The sequence below is a fragment of the Calonectris borealis genome, chromosome 4 (assembly GCF_964195595.1).
Source record: "Calonectris borealis chromosome 4, bCalBor7.hap1.2, whole genome shotgun sequence".
NCBI classification, from domain to species: Eukaryota; Metazoa; Chordata; class Aves; order Procellariiformes; family Procellariidae; genus Calonectris; species Calonectris borealis.
This window is the reverse complement of record NC_134315.1, coordinates 48,989,067-49,009,374: the sequence shown is the minus strand read 5'-3', so window position 1 is coordinate 49,009,374 and position 20,308 is coordinate 48,989,067. Positions and strand designations below refer to the sequence as shown.

The 20,308-nt window shown below is 36.4% G+C and overlaps 1 protein-coding gene across 1 annotated transcript; it reads left to right on the top strand.

Moving 5' to 3' along the window:
- Positions 1–105: 105 nt before the first annotated feature.
- Positions 106–20,026, top strand: RBM46 (RNA binding motif protein 46). Its single transcript, XM_075149446.1, has 5 exons — positions 106–278; positions 3,037–3,198; positions 8,248–8,715; positions 10,113–10,895; positions 18,452–20,026. Exons 2-5 carry the CDS (start codon positions 3,048–3,050, stop codon positions 18,475–18,477), a joined length of 1,428 nt encoding a protein of 475 aa, XP_075005547.1. The 5' UTR covers positions 106–278; positions 3,037–3,047; the 3' UTR covers positions 18,478–20,026.
- The last annotated feature ends 282 nt before the right edge of the window (positions 20,027–20,308 follow it).

Sequence of the window (20,308 nt, the reverse complement as noted above, 5' to 3'; positions counted from 1 at the left end):
AGCGGGGCCGGGCGAGTGAGGTGGCTGGCGGAGGTGTTCGCGGGGTTACTTTCTTCGGCCCGTTCTGCCCGTGTGGCGCAGAGCTCCTACGGGAGAGCGGGAAGTCGTGCCGCCGTTTCGCCTCCCTGGGGATAGCGGCGGGGTCGGGCCCTTGCTGTGCTGTGCTGTGGGGAAAGGCGGAGGCGGCGTGAGGGAGGAGGGCGTGAGGAGAAGGGGCCGCGAGGAGAAGGGGCCCCGGCGGCCGCCCTCAACCTGCGAGTCGGCGAGATTAGCGCAGGGTATTTCCGGGGTGCTGTTTTTCTCTCGTTTCTCTCTCTGTCCCACGTGTCCGTCTTGCTTCCTCAGGTGGCGTTTTCGGCCTGGAGCCTGTTCCAGGTCCGCTTGCTTCATCCAGTGGTCTCTTGTCCTGACTCCTCAGTGCCTCTTCACCTCTCGGGGAGCGCTATGGGCACACTCAACAACTACCACGATTTTAATCTGGTGTCCCCTTGCTGCTCTTACGTTCTTCTTGGCTGGATGTTTGAACTCACTGAGGCAAAGGGAAAAATAATTTCTCTCTCCCTTTCCCCAACTTTGTTGTTGTCTGTTTCCATACCTTGTTAGGCCTAAAACTGCCGAGAGGTTTCCTGATCACCGAATCTCCTCGCAGCTTGTGGGTTGTGAAATGCAGTAAATGTAATTCACTTGCTGAAAGGAGATGGGGCACCACTTGTAGCAGATAGGAATCATGCTGTTATTGCTGTTGTCTGTTGGGCATTTTTTTGTGCTCTACCCGGCTTCCTTTCTGGAATCTCATTTTGATGAAGCCAGGAGTTGTTTGGGGACTGGCTTTTTTAATGACCAGCAATGGTGTCATATAAACTTAACTTCTCCAGAGTGGTTGCTTGCATGGATTCCTGCCCCAAAATGAGTATCAGCTTGATGGAAAAGACAAAATATATCTCCACCAAAAGTCGTCTTTTTCTAGGATGGAAGAAATTGCAGTTGTGTTTATTCTATCACCATTCTAATTAAGGGATGTGTAGAGTCTGTTGTAATGTCATACGAAGGCCGTTGTGAAAAGAATGCACTGAAGAATAGTTTCATTATTACTTTGATTCAAAGTACATTTGAAATGACTAAGCTGTTGGGAGGAAAAAAAGTCCACCTCTGGACAGTAATATCATTGCATAACGTGCATAAATGTGGCAATGGAAGGGGCTTAATCACTCCATAAATGTAGTGCATAATCTGAAAAACTTCAAGTTAGGCAAAATCGTTTTAATTTGAGATACTGGGGTAGTTTCAGTGGAATACGTAAGTGAAGAATAAAAGGACTAGCAACCATGGGGATGGTTAATGTTTTGAGCATAGAGGCAAAAGCTTGCTTAGTGTGACCAGCAATAATCTGAAAACTTTTATATATAAAGATGGGTGGGATAACATTTGCTACATTAACTACTGTGTATGGCTTTAGTTTTACTAATTCTTGTTTCTGCTAGTGGTAAGGAGTTACACAGCCAGCTGTCAGGTAAAATAAATAATCTGTGTAGATAACGGTGCTCGTTTGGATAATCAAGCTAAAAGTAATAGTTTAGTTTGTACAAAAGCACGAGAATTGACAAGCTAAAGAGAAGGTGGCTTCAGGCTAGAAAAAGGATGCAATTGTAACTTTTTGAACTCTTCTTCCTTCTCTTTCGGCACCATTCAGTGCAACAAGTTTGAGTTTACGGCAGTGCTTGAGATAGTTGGTTTCTTGGGACCTTGAGTAGTGGAAGTCTAGTGAAGAGACAGACGTGAATGCTTATGTATTCACTCTTTACTGTCCTTGATCTAGTTTCCGTTACCCTCTGCTTTCCAGATGCTTTATTAATTGAGGCCTTAACTAGGAAGCCTCATTGTTCAGCAAATAATAGTTGACAAGAAACATCTGTGTGGAATTGAAGCTGTTTTTAACTGTTTTTCTTGGAAAAAATAAACTGCTGAGGTCTCAGGACATTATTTATTGGAGCCTGATCCCAAAGACAAAGCAGGCTGAAAATAAAAGGGACGTTAAAGAAGAAACAGGAGTTGTAGCTTATTTTTCTGGTGGTGATTTTTTGGGCGGCATTTCTGTTGGAGAATGAGTGGCATAGCACTTGGACATACCATTTGGGCAAAGGGTTGAAGTGTTGAAGATTGCTTGTCTAATTATTGCAGACCTTAAGGCAGAAAAGAAGATATACATTGGGGAAGGAAAAAGGCAGTGGAAAAAAAAACCTGACTTGAAAGTTAATTTTTTTTAGAGGTTTTACTAGTAAAGTTGGTAATTACCAAATGGGCTTCTTGGTGTGATTGTTTCCCATCACTTAGGTGACAGCAACCTAAAGCTGTTGTACAAGATTTTGGCATGCCAGGGAAATAGTGAATAGAGCAGCAACAACTGTATTGATAAAGGTTTTTAGTTTTGGAAATTGTGAAAATGGATAACGGCATGAAAATAAGGACGCCAGAGGTGGGATTATTTCAACCCCTTTTGCCAGACAGTTCTGCCTAGTTTTATCATATATTGGTTTTAATTAAATTACTTTTGTTCCTGAATTCTTTGAATTCTTTATATTAATTAGGCATGGACTTAATGTATTTTTAAGTATTTTTGTACTAAAATACAGTTTTAAAATCATTGGTATTTCTATAAAGTGTAGTAATAAAGTGGAATTTGTCACTGAGTAGCATATAGGTCTCTACAAAACTGTGATAACATGATTTATGAAAGAACTCATTATTATACTTGAAGGGCAGCATGCTTGGAAAATAGTTGTGATACCAGTTATGAAATGCATATAGAATATATAGTTAATGTTTAAAGTTCAAGATTATCACAGCTACAGAACGATGTTTTGAAAGCAAATATATAGATGGTAGTAGTTGGATGTAGGATTGAAGCCTTATGCTAAATAAAGTCATAGTAAGTAGGCAAGTATAGCATAGGTTGGTTTTCTGTACTTTGGTAGCTTCTGTATACATATAACAACTTAGAATTATCTGAATTTAAATATCTGCGATGTTCTGTTGAAGCTATTGCAGATATGCATGAGGAAAATAAAGCTGCAACAAATGGATGTGGGAAGATCCGGAGCGGCACTCAGAATGAGGCTGCTTTACTGGCCCTGATGGAGAAGACTGGATACAGCATGGTTCAAGAAAATGGGCAAAGAAAATTTGGTGGTCCTCCACCAGGTAACCATTTCTTTTGAGATTACAAAGTTGGAGTTTATTTTCTGTAAGGAGAGCTATACTGAATCAGGCTGAACGTTTGTGTAGCCCCATGTCCTGTATCGTGACAGTGACCAGTAGTAGATGCTTAGGGAATGAGTGTAAGAAACACAACACATACAGGGTCCTGATATGCTTTACAGCTTCCAGCAGTTTAAGATTTCTTGTGCTAGACTATGTTGAACGTTGGCTCTTGGTGGATCAAGAAGTCACAGCTTTAAAAGCAGCTAAAGTTGACAGCAAAACAAATGTGGACTTGAAAGTACTGAGTGTGTTCCACATGACTGAGAACATGCTTGAAAACATTTAGTGGCACAGAAGGGACAACCAAGTTGGTGATAGGCATAACCTACTTTATTTCTTTTCTTACCACTTGCATTGGCCAAAGCTTTTTTTTTTTAAAAAACCTCTGTTCTGTGAGATAGCACCAGTGAAGATAATCTAACTCATTTTGTTTTCAAAGTTGACTAATCTGTTCTCCGTATCTAACATAACCTCGCCCCCCCACCTTCATTCTGAGAAGAAAAATTGATAAATGCTGAGCTTCTGGAGCTTTTATCATTCATTGGATGTATTTTTAACAGTGAAGTACAACAGTCAGAGTTTTATTCATGTATTACTGTTCCTTCTATTCCTCCTATTAAGTGAAGGAAAACAGAAATTGTCGAATATATATTCATGTGTAAACAGATAATAACAGTTGATAAAAGTCCCAGAAAATAATGGAAATTGTATGGATGCTACAAAAACTACAGTCATCATCTTGGTTAATTTATAGTGGTTTGGTTTTACTGTCACGGTGCAAACGGGAGACTTACACACTTGAACTGGAAAGTTATTGATGCAGTGAAAACAAACTTTGTCACCAAAATGTTTTTCTATATGCCCAATTATGTTTCCACTAAAGTCAGTGACAAAAAAAAAGTAGAATTAAGTCCTGCAGTATGTGGAATATGTACGTTGCAATTTGGAAACAGTGACTATTGGATTTCGTAAACACAGGATGTTACTGCATTAGAAGACTTACTTTTTTTCTTGTGTATTAAATGCCATTTCAAAAACATATGTGATAATGTGATTAAGTAACTTGGCAATAATAAAGCTCCTGAAATAGCCCTATCCCCTGCTAAAATACTTTTGCTGAAACTGCTGCTGCGGATTTATTTTATAGAAAATGAGTAACACTTACAGGTAGTGCAAGGAAAAGCCTTTGTTCAGCACTTCAAATCTGCTTTCCAAAATAAATGGCACTGAGTTTTAAGTAGGACTGATGACGAGTGTTTTTGTTTGAAGATGTTGTGAGGTAATTCAACTTCAATGCATGCTTGTACGAGTGCTGGAAACTAATGGGTTTATCTCGTGCTGCAAAGGCTGAAAGTTTGTGAAATAAAAGGATAAAACGCAAATGATTGTTACTGTTTTGAGTGAAGACACTTGAACAGAGGAGGAGGAATAATATTTCAGTAGATACATAAATTTTTTTTCCTAATTATCTTTTTTTGTCATTATTCCGCTATTCAAGAGTTAAAACTTATGTTAAGAATCCATTAAGAAAATAAGTGGCTTCTAGATAATTTAGTTTGAACTTCTGTGTATCTTGCACATTTAGTTTCTCCTCAGTTATTATTGTGTTGAGCCTGATGACTTTGGCTAAGACGCTTTTTCAGAAAAGTATCTGGGTTTGATTTTGAGAACTTTAAAAGGTGGGATTATCTACTCTTACACTTTGCTAGTTAAGATGGTTAGCATCTTTCCTGCTGAATTTGGACTTTATTTCTAGTCTGAAATAGTTTTTTCAAATTTTCTTGATGAAATACCTAGTAATTCTGTAAACACCTGTAATTCTTTGTAATAATGCTGTGTCAGTTACCTTTATCTTAACATTTCTTGTTGCTCTGATGAAATGAATCAAATGCCTTAAATCTTTATGAAGCATTCCTTTTACATTGAATAATTTTTCCAGTGTCATCGTTGATATCAGCAGTGTACAAGAATTTTGCCATTAGTCCTGGTTGTATCACATGGAGTACAGTAACTCTTCTTTTTGAGTCAAGTTATGCACTTACACGATCAGAAAGAAGGAAAATTTTTGTGCTGCTGTTTCAGTTCATTCTCACTTGTGGCCCATGATCCCATATCTTTATAAGTCATGCTCATAAGCATGAACTGTATTGCTCATTGCTTATGTAGTTTAAGATACAGCTGTGTCAAAATTATTTCTCTTTGAAAGTTTTTCTTGTCTAAAATTATGTACATACTTTTACTATAAAATAGTATATAAATACTATATAAAATAGGCAAGTATAGCCCTGTGAAATTATTTTGAAGATGGCACTCAAAAAAGAACTGGAGGGCATCACTGACTGCTTTCTGAGGGCTCAGCCTGTTCTTAAATTATTTAATACATTTTTTACATTATAATTACGATTTTTAATTAGAACATTAGGCAGTATTAAGTGTATTTGTTTGGCAAAGTTACTTTTATTAATGAAATTTGTTAATCTTTTCTGAAACTAGATGTGTTTGATAAGGTATATCTTCCATAAATCTGTTCATTGACATTAATTATATACCTCTCTGTTAAATCTTCATGTATTTTCATACTTGCTTCGGCTAGAAATTACCGTAAGTTACTATAAATGGTTTTCTAGGCCAGATGAAACTTGAATGTTTGAGATGGCTTGTAATAAATTACAATTACTGTTTGTAAATTAAGAGTTTCACTGTGAATTTTGCTTGTTCAAGATGTGGTTTCTATAAGCTTGTGTTATGGCCAAAGGAGATAGTCTCACTGTCAGCTCTTTTTTCCTGTTTCCATTTTGTTTATCTGACTGGCACGTTATCCAGAGCAAGCAGCTGATCTGCTCCAAATTACCCCCAAAAATGATCCCCTCCCCCTCCCAATTGGCAGCAGCACAGTTCTTGTTCAACTTATGCAACTCATGGAAAATGTATCTGGAGGGGGAGAAGGTTAAGAAAGCAAATTTTCATTGCTTTGGTTGGGTCCTCTGCTTAGATTGCTGCAGACATAATAATGTCATTAGGTGTGTAGGTCATTAGAATTACGTGGAAGAAAACTTGAGATGGCATGGATCTCACTAACAATGGGAGGATTAGAACTGTAATGTTGATTGCAGTTTGATTACTTGAACTGCTGCAAAAAAATAGTCCATAATCTATTGTCCAGTGATGAATCAAGTACCCAGTCAAGGAAACACTCTGCTCAGTTGGTAACTACTTGAGGAATGGTGCCTTTGGTTAACTGTTGCCATGTGTGCTCTGTTCAGTGTGTGTTGCTCATTGGCAAATATGTCACAGACCAGGTATTCTTTAAGTCAGGTGTCATAACTTACTCCCAGTTGGCAGTAATGTGCTGTAATGCTAAGTTAGTATGAAGCTTTAAAATTGGAAGGTGGGCTTTTTGAATCGTAAATGGCTTTACTTACTGAGAATCACTGTTTAATCAGTTACCAGGCTGAGGACGATGGTAAAAGTTTGTCTAGTTAATAAATGAACATTGTTATTTAATTTCATGACTTCCTTACACAAGCAAGCATAGCCTCCTCCCTTTTTGCCTGATTAAGGTGTGCAGTTGCTTTTGTCTTTGGAGCTCCTAAATGGTTTACTGTTGGTTAATGCTTTTTTATGTGGGCAACTGACTGGCACAATCTCACTGATGGCAGTACTAGCTTGCAAATTGTGTTACTTGCCGTGTCCTTTCAGACCTCAGCTGAAGTGGTCATAAATGTTTATAAAGCTGAAAATGATAAAGATGTTGAATGTTGTGTGAAATGGAGCCAAACCTTTTCCTAGATAAGCCATGGCAGCGTGGCTCCAAATGCATATCAATTCTGATGCCTTGGTAGCTTCCTTGTGTACCATGTAGTTCTTAGTGTACAGCTTATAGATGAAAATATCTTCTGTGAGAAGGCAAAAATTTCCCAATTCTCTTAAAAATATGTTTCATGAGTAAATTACATGATCTTTGATGATACTTACATGAGGAAAAAAGTTTTAAGTTAATTACAAAATTGCCTAAATATAATTTATTCTGAACGTCATGCCAAAGTAAAATATTTAATTATCTTCTTGTTTTAACTTGTCAACAGTAATTTTTTTTCACCTTGCCTCCTTATGCTTTGTCATTTCATGCTAGTACTTACCAAATTTTGTATTATTTTTTCCTACCAGCTTTGTACTCCTTGATTTCTCTCCTGCAGAGAACCTTTCTTGTCAAAGCTTCAGAACAGGCTGTTAGTTATGAGATGTTTGTCTGCCTTTGAAACTTCTGCCTGATTTGTTTGTCTAACTTGTTTTAAAAAAAACCAAACAAAAACAACCAAGCTTTTTTTTTTTTAAATGCGTATTTTGGGAAAATGGAGTGCCATATTTGCAGACCATAACTCCATATTTTTAAATGTGTGTATGCATTTTTACATTATCTGTTGAACATACCTTTCAGCGTATATGGCAGAGATATAAAAGAGTGTATGAATGAATGTTTTTTTGGACCTTTTTAATGATGTCAAGGGAAAAAAAAATACTGCACTGGGGACCCTGACCAAAATTTCTTAAAATATGGGCAAGAAGTACAGAGAAACATTTGCAACTTTAAAATGTTAGCGTAGAAAATACAGCTTAGGTTCTTTCTCAGTTACCATCTATCAGTTGTATTAATAATTGACATATAATTTTAAGGGGCAAAAAATGATTGAAATATAGACTCTTACAGCAAACCTATCAGTGTTTTAAGTAATGCTAGGTTCAATGGGTTGTCATACAGATTCCAGTGAAAGAAACAGAAGACAGAATTAAAAGAAATTTAAAAATGCCATAAGCCCACAATTTATATTTAAACATAACAAAAATAAGAATTAAATAATGGATGAGAATATGCCAGTTTTAAATTGAAACTAAAAATAAATAAATAACTCCCATCTCCAAATTATGAGGGAGGGAGGTGTACCCATCTGGCATTTGTACTAAGATTGCTGTTGGACAATTTCTTTTAAGGTTGGGAAGGTCCTCCACCACCTCGTGGATGTGAAGTTTTTGTGGGTAAGATTCCTCGTGATATGTATGAAGATGAATTAGTTCCTGTTTTCGAAAGAGCTGGGAAGATCTATGAGTTCAGACTGATGATGGAATTCAGTGGTGAGAATCGAGGCTATGCTTTTGTGATGTACACTACTAAAGAGGAAGCCCAGCTAGCCATCAAGATTCTTAATAATTACGAAATTCGTCCAGGAAAATTTATTGGTGTCTGTGTAAGCTTGGACAACTGCAGACTATTTATTGGAGCAATTCCAAAAGAAAAGAAGAAAGAAGAAATACTGAATGAAATGAAAAAAGTTACAGAAGGAGTGGTGGATGTCATTGTTTATCCAAATGCCACTGACAAAACTAAAAATCGTGGCTTTGCTTTTGTAGAATATGAATCTCACAGAGCAGCTGCGATGGCTAGAAGGCGGTTAATCCCAGGTAAGCCTGTTCGTAATTAAATTGAGGTTTTGGGGGAGTATCTCTCCGTTTTTTGAGGGATGGTGGATTGTCCCTGTTTTCCTTTCTTTAAGGTATTGTGAGAGTTATAAAACTGCAGTATGGCCTTTCAGCTAAAGAGGATTTTTTTTATTTGGTTTGGTTGGTGGGGTTTTTTTTGTTTGTTTGTTTTGTTTTAAAGAATCTGAAATTTAAGCAGCTCTGAGAATGAAAGAGCAGACATCTGTTTTATAAACACAAGTTACTGTAATTTACACCAAGATATGTATTTGCTTGGGCACACATCCAGTTTTCATTTGCATGCGCTAGTCTCTGCACATGAATTCTCTTAAAGCTGAGCTTAAAAAATATAATGCTTGGAATGTGTCCCTTACTTTCGTTGAGTGTCATGAGTGATGTTGTTGATGTTTCATATTTTAAAAATGTTTGAAAGTAAGTCTTTAATCTTTTACTAGAAAATAATTTTAAGAGTTTAACAAGTAGAAGACAATGTCTTCTTTGCACCCTTTTTAATACCTTTGAGGGAGGGAAAGTAGAGGGGATTAAATGTACTGAAAGAGGAGGGAATAAGTAAAGATACAGTTAAAAAGGGAAATCCTGGAAGAGAAAGGAAGAGAAATTAAATTGGGAGGAAATGAAACAATATAGTTGGAGAAGCAAAGTCATTAAAACAGATAATACAGCATTGGCCTTGCTGAAATGAATGGCAAAACTCCCTGTATTTATTAAGGCTAAGATCTAGGCAAGTCTTGCGTTAATCACTGACAGAGCATCAGGAAGGAATGTTACCTAAGACTTATATAGGCCTTGCAAAGTAATGGGAAAAATATGGCCAGATCACTGAATGTAAAATAAACAAGTTGTATGATACTCAAAATGTTGACTTGAAATGAGTAACAAGGTGGGGTTTTCTTTAGTTTATGGTTTCGGTGTCTGCTGCAACATAGAGTAAGGCTTGTGCTAGTGCACAAATATACATTTAGATGACTTTTTCCTGGTGTTGACCTTACTTTTTAAGGTGGTAGTATTATTGAAGATGCTGTGTTCACTAACTAGTAAAATAATATGTTGCTTATGGTTGCTTTATATACGCGTGTGTATGCATGACACAAAATCACGAAGTCTGTGTTTTGACAACTTATGGTGCTTAATGAACCCAAAGGGTACAGATAGAACATTTTGAATTTTTGCAGAGTCTTATTTTCTTTAATAATTTCAAATAGTAATATTTTTATGTATTTTGCTTAAGTAGATGCAGGCAACAAAAAACACTGTTTTAAGTGGCATGCATCATGTTTGCTTTTTCAAGAGGTAGTTGATAAGAATGATTTTGTTTTCCTTTGCATATTTCTTACTGGTGTAATGCTTCTTTGCTGTAGGAACTTTCCAACTCTGGGGTCATACTATTCAAGTAGACTGGGCAGACCCAGAGAAAGAAGTTGATGAAGAAACAATGCAGAGAGTTAAAGTGTTATATGTAAGAAATTTAATGATATCTACTACAGAGGACACAATTAAAGCTGAATTCAACAAGTTCAAGCCAGGAGTAGTTGAACGTGTAAAGAAGCTGAGAGACTATGCTTTTGTTCATTTTTTCCACCGAGAAGATGCAGTTGCTGCTATGTCTGTAATGAATGGAAAGTGCATTGATGGAGCTAGTATTGAGGTAACACTGGCAAAGCCAGTTAACAAAGAAAGTACTTGGAAGCAACATTTTAATGGTCAGATAAGTCCCGGTTCTGAAAATCTCTTAGGGTTTCCTCACAGAGAAGATGGTCATCAAAAATCCTTAGGGAAACCAGCAAGTCTTTCAGTTCGTCTTAATGGTCAGCACAGTCCAGGCCCTCCTGAAGTTGAAAGATGTACTTACCCATTTTTTCCAGGAATAAAGCTTACTCCAATTAGCATGTATTCTTTAAAATCCAGTCACTTCAGTTCTGCAGCAATGCATCTGGATTATTTTTGCAATAAAAATAACTGGGCACCACCAGAATACTACTTGTATTCAACCACAAGTCAGGATGGGAAAATACTCTTGGTGTACAAGGTGCTTATTCCTAGTATTGCAGATGGTTCCCAGAGTTATTTCATGCCAGACAAACTCTGTACAACAGTTGAAGGTGCAAAGGAATTGGCAGCACAGTTCACACTTCTACATCTAGGTAAGCATAAACGCTTTCAATTAGTTCTTAAGAACGGAAGCTAGAAAAGTTACTTTAAAGTGGTTCTTTGTGTATATATCTCGGCTTATATGTGTATCTTTATCTAAAGTGTAAGTTAGTCTACAGAAGAATTGTTTCTTGTATAGTCAGCTGAGTCTGGACCATCAGGTGAGAGCACTGAAGAAACACTCTGTAAACATCTATTCAGTGCAATGCTAGGGCTGTTTTTGCTTTCATTTATCTACCGTAATGATTTATAAGGAAGAACTAGATGACATGTTAAATGACTTACGTATAAGGTCATCTGTGTGATGATTATGGTGCTGAAAATTTACTTGAAAGGCTGTCTGTGTTCTTGGTTTATTATCAATAGGGAAAACAGAAATGGTAGATCCATATTCAGATGAATAAATAGTTTTGGGAAGCTTTTTTGATTCCTCTATAGACATTCTTAAGGCTATAGCAGAGTGTCATTACATGGCTCTAATGTATTATCTTTGAGTAAAGAGTGCTGTCATTAGTGTTTGTTCATTCATTCTTTCTTTTTTTTTTAGCAGAAAATGGGAGAAAATAGGGATACAGTTATTCTTAATTACTTTCTAAGTCTAGCATCTTCACTGATATATATTCTATTTCTTAAAATTAGAATGCAACTACTAGAAAAGGGAAGTTTTTGTATTATAAAAAGTTACGGTAAAATCTGTTCTTTTCCTAACTAAGATGACAGATCACTGCAGTTCTGACAGTGTTATCTCTGTTGCTCTGTAAAGTGAAATACATAAATAGTACAAAACGTTAACACTTTTGCCATATAGTTCCTGCCCAGCATTTTTCAGAACATTCAGCACACAGCATTCAGAACACAGAACTGATTTCTAGTGCCAGGTTGTTTCATCAGTAATTGTAGTCATCATCTGATCAAACTTCATCCTCAAAGAAATCAGAATTTTGGTTCTTTGGTACTCAGATTTGAAGGGTGTTACAGAGCCATATCACAATGGTTTGAAAACTACTCATACGTCCAGGCAAAGCTTTGTATAATTTATTCCACTTGTTCTTTTGAACAGTTTCTCTTCTGCTTATTTAGCTCTTTTTCTCTTTCTGGCCTTCACATCCTGGTATATTTGAAGATGAGATAGGACTGATCTTTATAACTTTGCAAGTATTATGAACCATCACGTAATTTCGCTGATCTGCTGAGTAACGTTCTTGTGTATTTGTTGCATGGTTTCTTTCAGCATTGACTAGATCAGTAGATGCTGTATCATGAAATGAATTCTTGCTAGTCTTTTGTAGAACAATGTAAATATTTTTTTGTCATTACAAAAAAATGTTTCTAATGAATCCTAGAGCCAGAGGTTTGTGTTTTTTTTTTTTTTCCTTCTTTCTGTGTAGAATTCTTTCTGTGAAGAATTGTGTTGGAGGTGATAGGCTTGTTCAGATAAGACAAACTAGTTTCTTATCTAATTGTGTGTAGAAAGTTGGGGTTTTTTGGGATTGTTTTTTTGTTGTGGTGTTTTTGGTGTTTTTTTCTTTTTTTCCTTTTTTTCTTTTTTTTCCCCTTTTGGGTTTTTTTTTGTTTGTTTGTTTTTGGGGTGGTTTTGTTTGGTTTTTTTTTTTTTTTTAATTCAGAATTGGAGCAATGCCAGAGTTGTTTGGGAGGGAGAGTTTGGGTTTTTGGAGTGGTGGTAGGCAAGTTCTTTCTAAATTTCTTACAACATCTAGGAAGTTCAAACAGTGTTGTACTTCAATTAGTATTATTTCAGTTTATTAATACACTGCTGTGTTTTTTCACATCCTAGTTTAAAATACTGGCCTTCTTAAGCCATGGACTCCCAGGTTTGAAAGGAGTGGCATTCTCTGTGGATAGTGCCTACCGTGTGTGGGCTAGGCAGTGTCTGAGGCATCAGACTTGGTGATCCTGTATAGTGCGGCTCTGGACAGAAGCACAATGAGTTTGTAGAATACCGTAAATAACCCTTTTCTGATTAGCTGTGCATGCATACAGGGCCCAGGACTGGATCTACAAGATTTAAAGCTTGATTTTGCTTTAGGAATGGAAGGAGGAGAAAGGAGAACAGATAAAGAAGTGTTTATTAAAATGCTTTTACTTAATAATTTTGGCCTAGTGAAAGTAAATTTTCAGGGAAATGGAAGCAGAAATGGTAACTGAAAGGTTAAGTGGAGTCCTGTGTTAGTGATGACTTCTGTTCCTGAGAAAGGCTTTAAGAAAGACTTTTCCGTTCCCTTCTATTCCCCTCTTTTTTTTTTTTTTTTCTGTTTCTTTTTTTTTCTTCTTTTTTTCCTCACCTGTTCTTGTTTTGGTGGATTGGAAAAGCTACTGCTGATAGCAAACTGGTAAAATAGTGTTGCCATCCTTCTCTTCCTAGTACTGCTACTTAGCACTTGTTCTGGAAGTCTCTTGATACTTAGGCTGTGGTGAGATTTTTCTTTTGGATGCCGTTTGTAGCAGACTTATTTCAGGCTTGACTGTGGTGCCTTTTTTTGCAATGCATAACTGAAATGTAAACAAGCTTTTTCTTCTTGCTTAGAATCTTGCTTATCCTTGGTTTTGTTTTTGCATGCCCAGAAGGCCTTAGAGGAAGAAGAATCTCCCGAATGCAAAGCCTTATATATTGTCTCCACTTCAGCAGTGATGTTTGGTTTGCATTAGTAGGTCACCTCTTGATACTTTCAGATGGCCACAGTGATCAGAATTATTTATTTTTAATAATAAAACAGCTAAGTATCTGTGCCTGGTTTTGTACACACTGTGGGGGGCATTTTGCTGGTTAAGTGTCTGTTTCCATTTTTTTCCTAGCTATGAAAATTAGGGCCATACCTTTATACCCCGTGTAATCCTGAACACAAAAGATAAAAAGGATGCTAAACTCAAAATAGTGGTGTAAGGCTCTTCTTTAAAGAAGAATGAAGACAGCTTCAGGTTCTATGCTTGACCATGCATACCTGCCCATTTTGTGGCTTACAGATAGCATTATCCTAAAGATTATATTTTCTATCCTATACTTCTTAGGGAAAGAATCACCAGAACAATTAAAAAAAAAGAGACTAAGAATGATTATTCATAGCTGTAGTCAAATCCAGAATGCGAACAAGTTTAAAAAAATGAAGAAAGTATGTGTTGAGATTTTTATCTCTGCAATTATAGTTACAAGTGCTATAGGGAAAACATTTTAAGGTGAATTTAAATTAACAGTATTTTAAAGCTTTTAGCACTTCAGTGTGTCATATGATCACGATTAATGTGAATTCTTACTTAGCAGAATTCCCAAATTCCAGGTTTGGTTTTTAAAAGCTGTCCACCTAATGGCCAAGTGCTGGTAATGCTGACTTGTTATCTTTGAACTATAAAACATTTTTGGTTTGATGGCCTCTGTGCATTGTTTCTGAGGATTTGCCTCTGCACAGAGCATGCAGAGCCCTATTTCAAAGCAAACATACATGGCTGACTTTTGAAAGATACACCTCTTTCATGTTTGATAAAAACCCTCTTTTTGATGTTGGCATTGTCGTGATACTAAAACATAGCCCTAAGGAGTCTAGAAGTAGAATTTATTTTCCCTATCTAATCTACAGAAGTTGGTTTTGTTCCAACTTAAGATACACACTATGTTGAAAGAAACATCTGAAGCTAAAGAAGAGTTGCTAGATGTGACAGAGGATCCTTCCTTCTCACTGAGGTGTGTGTTGTGTGGCTTGGCATGTTGAATGGTGCTGCATGAATGCATGTGTTGTGGGTGGGTGGTGGTTTTGTTCTGTTTTTTTTTTTTTACAAGTAGTGATTTTGAGAAAAGTCTGAGTGTGTTTCTTCTTGGAAGCAACTTAGTATAAGCATGAGTGTGCAAAGATGACATAGGGAATAATTCCTTCTGGTAAGTAACTTCTCTTACAGGAACTTCCCACTTAATTTTTGATGATGTGTACAGGTTTTTTTTCTTTTTAAAGCATATAAGCAGCATATAAGGTAAGTGAATGAGAAAGGGCTGCTTTAATAGAATTTTAAAATAGGACTGTTATGATTAATAATCTCAAAGCACTCTGGCTTTTTTTTGGTGATACCTATTTCTGTATTTACTTTCACACTGCATACAGTAGTCCTGAACAGGCAGCAGTACAACGATTAACCACTTGGTGTCACCTGAATATTTTGAAAACGACGCTTGAAGGAAATACAGAAAGCTATGGTTTCACTGAAAGATGAATAAGCTATATTTTAATGTTAGTAGGTAAATCATGAACAGATCAAGGAAGTGAACAAACTCAGGCTTGTTTAAATATATGGAAATTACATCTGGATGTCCATTTGTGGGAAGGGGAGCAGAGCTACATGTTAAAGTTCCAGAAGGTGAATGTTTGGGGGGAACAGCATAGGAGAAAACCTGAATGCGCAGTAGAAGAAATTAATACCCTTTCCATGAGTTTGAATCTCATTTCAACTCAAATAAGTCTGTGTCTTTAGAAGTTACACAACACCTTAGTGTTGTTTGCAAAATGGTGCTTGGCTGTTAAATGTGGTATTCAATTAGAAAAACACGTAAGACTTCCTACTCTTGCCTGTCCTGGAGGCTGACTAGATGTGAGGCAGCTCCAATTTAGAGACTATATAGTTGTGCTAATTAACACAGACTCTATATTCCACCTCTGGTCCAGAAGCAGTGTTAGTTGCAGAGTCACTCCCAAAACAGGAGATGTTATGTATCATTCATGTCCTTTGCGTGAGTAGTGTAGCTTTGTAGCTTATGGAATCAAGCTGGCTCATCCAGATGACTTCAAAGTATAGGCAGAAGAGAACTTGAAGTTGCATAGATGTACTCTGAATTTCCCTGTAGAAGAAATTCCACCTCCTTTTCTTTAGTAAGAGTAAAGATCTGAACTCTGGAAAGGCAGGACATTCTTCTGAGAATGATTTGGTTGTGGCGCGTGGAGGTGGTTGTGGTGGTGGAGTTTTCATTCACTGCTGGTGGAATTCCACTGGTTTAAGGAAATAGAGATGTCAGAACCTTTTTCTAGTCCTGAAGATAACACCCTCTGTAGCAAAGGCTGAGTCCTGGGGAGTTCTCTCCCTACTGACTCTGACTTAAGGGTGATGGGGAAGAAGTTTCGGTCAAGTTTCTTCACTTTTGGGGATCTGCCAGGTTTTAGACATGTATTCCACAATAGGGTATTCTTTGTTCACTCACACATGCTATTCCATGTCTCACTGAGACACAATTGAAGAAATTAATTTTTAGGTAGAAGAGAGTATTTTAAAGTATTTAACAGAAAGTATTTAAAAGAAAGATATACTGATAAATATGAATCAAGGAAAAGCATTTTTATAACATAAGCACATAAATAACAGTTTAATTCCAGTTCACCACATAGAATGTGTATGGTAAACTGTGCTGAAACAGGTGGAGCAAGCATTATATCTTACTACTATGAATTCACCTGTTTAAGATTCTTAAATACTGCATGCAGTAGCAACTTACAAGTCAAGGATAAAACTTGTATAAACTAGTTCAAGAGTCTGTACTCAGCATCTGGGTCTCGGAACAAACATATAGGTAGACTGCTGTCCTAGATTTTGGACATTAAACTTAAAGGTGTCACAGTTCAAGTGAAATGTTTTCATTTTACTGTTTTGTTGTAGGGATTTTCTTTACTTCAGCACTGCCTTTGTTTGCTTTATCAAAATTAACTATATTGCTGTTGGAACAAGCAACAGCCTGGTATAAAAAGTAAGATGTTTAAAAAAAATACAGGAGTTGCTGGCTTTGTTTAGCAAATATAGATTATAAGTGGTGATTTTGTGGGGTTTTTTTTTTTTAGTGATTTTTAGAAAGGCTCAGAATGTAGTATAAGATGTTCCTTAATAGTATGAATTTAGAAGTCTTAAATATTTATCAGGTTACTTACACATAATGGTTTTTATCACAGCCCCTGGGCAAGTATATATAGCTTTGCTGTCCCTGAATGCAGTGTAGTGGGCTAGTAGAGGTGAGTGAACCTCCCAGGATTGTGTTTGGTGCAGGTTTTTGCCCCCTCAAAGACATTCTCTTAGCGGCACTGTTTGGGCTGTTTGTTAGAGAAGTTGGTCTCAAGGTTATGTCCCCACCCACACCTCTGAGGCGGCTTGTAGAAATACTCTGTCCAGTGGTGTTTTTTTTTTTTTTTCCAAAAGAGACCATAGCTCTACTGCTGTAGACCTGTTGATGGATCATCACCCATGTTGATGTTCACGTGGATTGTGCAACACAAAGGAAGGTTATGGTTTTTACTCCTAAAATGACTCTTGAGTAATTTTTCAGTCATTTCTGAATTACTGCATTTCCAGCTTGGGTTTAAATTTATGTTCAGAAGTGGAGTTGTTACTACACTGGTGACTTGGACTATTTCTTTGGGTAGTCAGTTTCATGGAAAAGAAAGATACTAACGTCTCTTCTGATTTGCAAAAAGTGTTATTTTTAACTTTCTGCATTTTATGCTACAAGGGTAGATGATGTCTTTTTTTGAATATGCTATTGTGGATGAATTTAAGTGTGGATGTCTGTCATTTCTGAGGCCTCTTTCATTTTTTAAAATGGGGATTACCATCTTCTCTGAGTGTTGTGAGATTGGTTTTTAAAAGCTTATAAGGCAATTTGAAAATAGCATTAAGTCCATGCTCGGTGTTAACTTTACTGCTGGAAGCTTCTAATCTGAGTCACCCAGGATTTGTCCTGAAGGTTCAGTTATTTTTCTGTTGCTGCTGCTTATGGACAGGGAACATAAATTTGTAAATCTGGGCCTGTGTAGAAGAACTTGGAGAAAAATAAATAAGAAAGATACAACAATGTTGGACTATGTTTATCCATGAAATAACTTGGCTGATTTCAGTAAAGTCAGTCACTTCAAAACAGGACTGAATTTAGTGCCCTTTTTTAGTCCATTGATGACCACAGTGAAGTTGGATTTCATTTATCAGGGTGTATCTGGCAGAACTTGGTACTTAGTTAATAGTACAACCCCATCTAAACTGTTAAATATGCAATACAAAAGACCGCTGCTATGATACGTATGATATATATGTAACAAATTAATACAACTCAAACCAGTGATCTAATGCGCACATTAAAGTTGTCTTCATTAATATTGTGTGTTCAGTGGAGGTGAAACAAAGGGATCATTATTGTAAAGTTTGGTTAAAAATATATATATAGGGTGAGAAAATACTTATGTTCAGTACTGAAGAATCCTTTTTTTTAAAAAGTATAAGGCTTTTAGGAAAAAAAAAACCTGAGATTAATAAGTTCTCATTTTTCATTTCTCTTTTTTATTAGGTCCTTTCTGATGTTGCTTGAACTGTTGACTAAGTAATTTCTTAATGATTTGAGTTAGTATTAGGGATGCAGAGGAAAGGGAAGAATGCAGCATTGGCATAAGACTGTGAACGCTTTCTTTACCCCATCATCTTAAGTTCCTTAATAGTTAAGTCCATCTTAGAATAGGTAATGCAGTATGCTTGCTGAAATGAAGAGTCTCTTTCTTCCCACCTTCCCCCACTTTTTCTGCAGCCAACTGTACGCCCTATTTGGCTTGAATTGCCCTGAAGAAGAAGAGTTCAGAATTTGTTGCTTTGGATCTTGCCACGAAAGGAAAAACACCACACTGATACGTAATTACCAGAAATTCATATTACATGTTTATTGATAAATAATTCTTCAAAGCGCATGTGTGTATTAAACATTTCACTGTAAAGATTAGTGAAATTGAATGTTAAATTATTTTTGTTAGCTTGATGAAATTTGTTTTAAAAGATAATTTGTTTAAAAGATTTTTATTACCTGTAATAGTTTATACAGCAGTAGCTGATTTTTAGTGTTGAAATAATTTGCTACAATTCCTACTCTTGTATTTTGAGTTTCGCGCAGAATTTTTACAGCTTCTGTTGTAAGTAATAAATCTTAAGCAAACATTAAAAAAACAAACAAACAAACAAAAAAAAACACAAACAAAAACCACGCCACCCTGGCAACCCTGCCTTTTCATACATAAACATACCTAATATGAAACTTAAATAGCACACTCAGATTTGTTTCTGTAACTTGATGCAAAATTTTATAGGAATAACATGTCCAATAAAATCTTTGCTTCTGGTATAGCATTACGTCAATGGAGGAGTGGTATTTTGAAGGGCTTTATGTCAACGTACCATCAGGCTACATGAGATATATTGCTGTAGTCAGAACATTGAGGTTCAATATCTTAGATAATTCTTTGAGACAAAAATTGGCCAAAAAAAAAAAATCTTGACACATACAAATTACATGTACTTTTATGTACAGCTCACTAAGGTGCATTTCCTGTTGTTAGCACCTCTCTGCTGGGACACGTGTGCACTTCTGTGTTCACAGAGGCCTTACTCTTATCCAGGCTATCCCTTGTAACCAGCACGCCTGCTTGCTCGTGGTAGCCATGTTGAACAGCAGCTTGCTCACTTTCTAATCAGGCCATGTTCTTCTTAAAAAACATCATTTAGCATTAAACTGAAAATAGTTTTCAAGTTTTTAAATCGGGTATATGTAATTCATTTTGAGTGAGCCATCTTTATTTTTATTGTGACTATTTAGCATTTCTCAGTAAAGTGCTTTATTTATTGAATGACAAAAAATAAAGGCCTTTTTTTGTTTTTAAAATCTGAAACTTATACAGTAGATCATCCTTCTTTTTGAATTTGGTCTATAGTTTCAGTTCCTGGTCAAGGAATGGGCCAAGTGGCATATGTTAAGAGTCTAAGGGCCTGACCTATGCAAGTATTGGTTGTAAACTGTTTTGTCTGAAAAGCGTTTGTCAAAAAGGAGTATTATGTAGACAGAAAACAATGCAGTGGGAAGATTTAGAGTTGAATAATTTTTCTTAAAAGCAGTCAACTATTGTGATCCATTACATATTTTAGTTAAACGTGTTTCATCAGCATATTAAATAGTCTTTTTTTGGTGTTAATTTAGGTGCAGTTAGAGCAGTTTAATTTTATTTGCATTTGATATTAGCTACTTAGTTGTTTTAAGTGTTGTAATTTTTAATGTTGAAATCATGTGTTTGACTTCTGTACTTGAATTAACATTTATATTAAATTTATGCTGTTAGTATTTGGTGTGTGTAAAAAATTTATTTTACACATGGTACCTTCACAAACTTACTTTGCAGGATTCACTTTGCTTTCTCCACTAGCAAGCTTTGGCCAGAGGCTCCAGTGCGGGTGCTTTGCTGAACAAGAGGAGGGGTAATTAAGTGGCTTAGTGAAACCTTGAAAAAAGAAAAGTAATTTTTAAAAAGCAAGTTTGCTTAGTAGTGTCTATCACATTTGAAAGTTGTTACACTGTTATGATTTCCTAAGAAACTCTGTTGGGAAGAAAGAAGAGAGGGCTTGC

Coding starts and splice junctions, on each gene's coding strand:
- RBM46 (XM_075149446.1), top strand. CDS start 3,048: ATGCATGAGGAAAATAAAGCTGCAACAAATGGATGTGGGAAGATCCGG. Junction 3,199..8,247: donor ATTTGGTGGTCCTCCACCAG/GTAACCATTTCT, acceptor ATTTCTTTTAAG/GTTGGGAAGGTCCTCCACCA. Junction 8,716..10,112: donor TAGAAGGCGGTTAATCCCAG/GTAAGCCTGTTC, acceptor TCTTTGCTGTAG/GAACTTTCCAACTCTGGGGT.